Source organism: Belonocnema kinseyi, chromosome 2, assembly GCF_010883055.1.
Source record: "Belonocnema kinseyi isolate 2016_QV_RU_SX_M_011 chromosome 2, B_treatae_v1, whole genome shotgun sequence".
NCBI classification, from domain to species: domain Eukaryota; kingdom Metazoa; phylum Arthropoda; class Insecta; order Hymenoptera; family Cynipidae; genus Belonocnema; species Belonocnema kinseyi.
Genome location: NC_046658.1, coordinates 33,546,136 through 33,548,900, shown reverse-complemented (window position 1 = coordinate 33,548,900; position 2,765 = coordinate 33,546,136). Strand labels below are relative to the sequence as shown.

The following is a 2,765-nucleotide window of genomic DNA, read 5'->3' as shown; positions in this document are numbered from 1 at the left end:
TTGAAAATTATAGCGTGGATTCTTTTTGAACCTTCGATCTGTACAATTTATGAAAGTTAGATTTTCTTTATTTTGTAGTTTACAGGTATTTATTTTAAAATTGGAAAATTAAAAATTATTCTTTGTTTTTTGTAAATTAATTTTAAGGGTATATTTTAAAAAAATTAAATAGTTAGCAGAAAAAGTAGCCTTGGGCAGAGAAAGTATTTAAAAAGTATAAAATAAAAACAAACTTTTGAATACTCAAGTCCCGGCGGCTTGGCGGCTAGACTGCTTATCGAGCAGTCTAGTCGCCGCGATTAATACACGCCCTCGGGGTCCTTACCGTCGCGCGTCGGGTTTTGCGCATTAGGAAAGGGCGCCATAAGATTCAGTGAGAAGCAGTCATAAACTGAAATGCGCGATTTGAGTAGCGCTGCACCAGTCGCGCATACGGAAACCCACCTTTAAATATAATAATTCGGCATCTACGGGTTTCGATGATTTCAGATAACTTACTTTTTTTTCTAAATGTTTGAATTGGAATTAATACGTTTCGCGTAAATGGAATGTGATACGCAAAAAAAAAACACATTTTTTAATTCAAGTAGAAAATCGTATATTAATTTATAAGTTATAATTATAAATAAGTATAATGAGAAAATTTATCAATTAAAAACAGAGTGTTAATAATTTGAAGACAAATTTAAAAAGGGAGAGTCGGGTTAGCGACGGCCAACTACTGTAAATAACTCTGCCCGCCCGGTACGCGACGAATACAAAAGGACCATTATATTACCGTCGCATCACTCTTGAAAAGGACCCAATACTTTCAGACTATCTCAGAGACTAAATCATTCAAATCGAACCTTAAAATAGTCTCAAACCGGCCAAGCTTTTTCCACTGAGTATCCCTTAGACGGCCAAAACGCCACTACCGGTACACTGCTTTTCAACGGCCAATAACTAAGACTATTCGACACTAGAAAAAATTGAGACACATATATTTTTATTGCTTAAGATCTCCTCTTTCCAACGGTGCCAATGAAATTCCTCAAAAAATTTACTTATTATCCCAAAATGTAGTTTAAACAAAAAAAAACGTGATTTTTCGTGCCTATTTTTTTTTGTGAACCATTTTCCAAAGCTTTTCGAGTCTGTAATTAACCTGGAATCTCACTAACGGGTGGAATAAATGTCTAAACTTATGAGAATCCATGGTTCAAAGATCGATTTTTCGTTTCAGTATTTTCAAAATGGCGTCTTAATGGCAAAATTTTTGTGAAAACATTTTGATCCTGCTGTTTCAGAATGTAATTTTGAGAAACAATGTAAGCAGCAATACATGTTGCAATCAATGCAAAATCTAGTAGTCCCCTGGCGACATTGTTAATTATTACATAATGCTCTTGTTCGTGATTCGTATCTGTGAGTTTCGAAATCACCTAGTTTTGATTGCGACAAATATTTCCAGCTGATTTCTTTACAGAAATCTTTCGTTTTCAATTTAGCTATATTATTTTTGTTGCAAATTTTCCAAATTACGGTAGCATTTGTAATTGATGATTCTATTATTCGTGAAAAAATGTTAAAAGTCCATTTCTTTGAAGTAATAGATGGAGAAGCTTTTTTGCATCTGAAATCGTGCAAATCTACCCCTCCCATGTAATTATTATACAAAGAAAAAGCTCGAGGAAATCCTAGTTCTACTCTCTCTTGAGCAGCTCGTGAAAATCTTTTCATTGGAGTTATGAAGTGATACCACATGCTGTGGAAAGAATAGAAACTTGTTTTGAGTCTATTACACTGATAAAATTCATCCCACTGTTGCGATCATGACTTACTTTGTACGATCCTCGCGGATCACTTTTTGCAAATTCATGCTTTTCTTTCACACTGTCTTTACGGACAGTTCCTGTTGATCGTAAACCACAATTATGCAGATGGATGAGTAAATCTGGGCTGGTAAAGAAATTATCAAAATACAGATGATAATCAGATAATTTTTTTCGAGAAAGACCACTGAGAAGTGGATTGATCATTTGTAAAACAACTCTGGAGTCAAGTGCACATGCCAATAAATTTATTCCAATGCTTGGATCATTTTTGCCACAATAAACGTCTAAATTGAATAGATATCCATTGGCTGCACATAAGCCCCAGAGCTTTATCCCATATCGATCAGGCTTGCAAGGCAGATACTGTTTCAAGCTCGTACGACCAAAAAATCGAACCATCATTTCATCAACTGAAAGTGCTGTTGAGAAAAAACAAAATTGTTGAATATTTTTCCGGAATAAATTTAATATTTTACGAACTTTCCATGCTTTATCTTTATCATTATCATCCTCAGTTTTTGAAAATTTTATTTTTGATTTGATTTCACGAAATCGATTGCGGCTCATTGCTAAAGCTACAGGAGAGCATTTTACAAGGGGGTCAGTTTCCCAATACTCTTCTTGATTATTTCGGATATTGTAGGATGACAGCACTAATATACCTATGAAAGTGTTTAGTTCTTCTGTAGATATTTGTAAGCCATTTTGTTGGCTAGCATCTATGATATAGTTTTTTACTTCTCTGGAGAAAAAGCATTCACATAACTCCACAGGTGACATAGATAATATTTTTTTCCGTACATTATCAGACAGAAAAACTTGATCATCTAGATTTCCAGGGCAAACTTTTCTTCGTTACTCCATGAAAAAACGTGATTTGGTTCCAATTGTTTTTGAGATGCTGTGTAGTTATGGAAAACAGATCTATATGATACATTCGGTCTGGGA

The 2,765-nt window shown here is 34.4% G+C and overlaps 1 protein-coding gene across 1 annotated transcript; it reads right to left on the bottom strand.

Moving 5' to 3' along the window:
• Window positions 1-1,572: 1,572 nt before the first annotated feature.
• LOC117182628 (piggyBac transposable element-derived protein 3-like) lies at window positions 1,573-2,243 on the bottom strand (the record flags this gene model as incomplete). Its single annotated transcript, XM_033375729.1, has 2 exons — window positions 1,573-1,747; window positions 1,831-2,243. Coding segments are annotated over 2 exons (588 nt in total), but the record flags the coding sequence as incomplete, so codon positions are not given.
• Window positions 2,244-2,765: the final 522 nt, after the last annotated feature.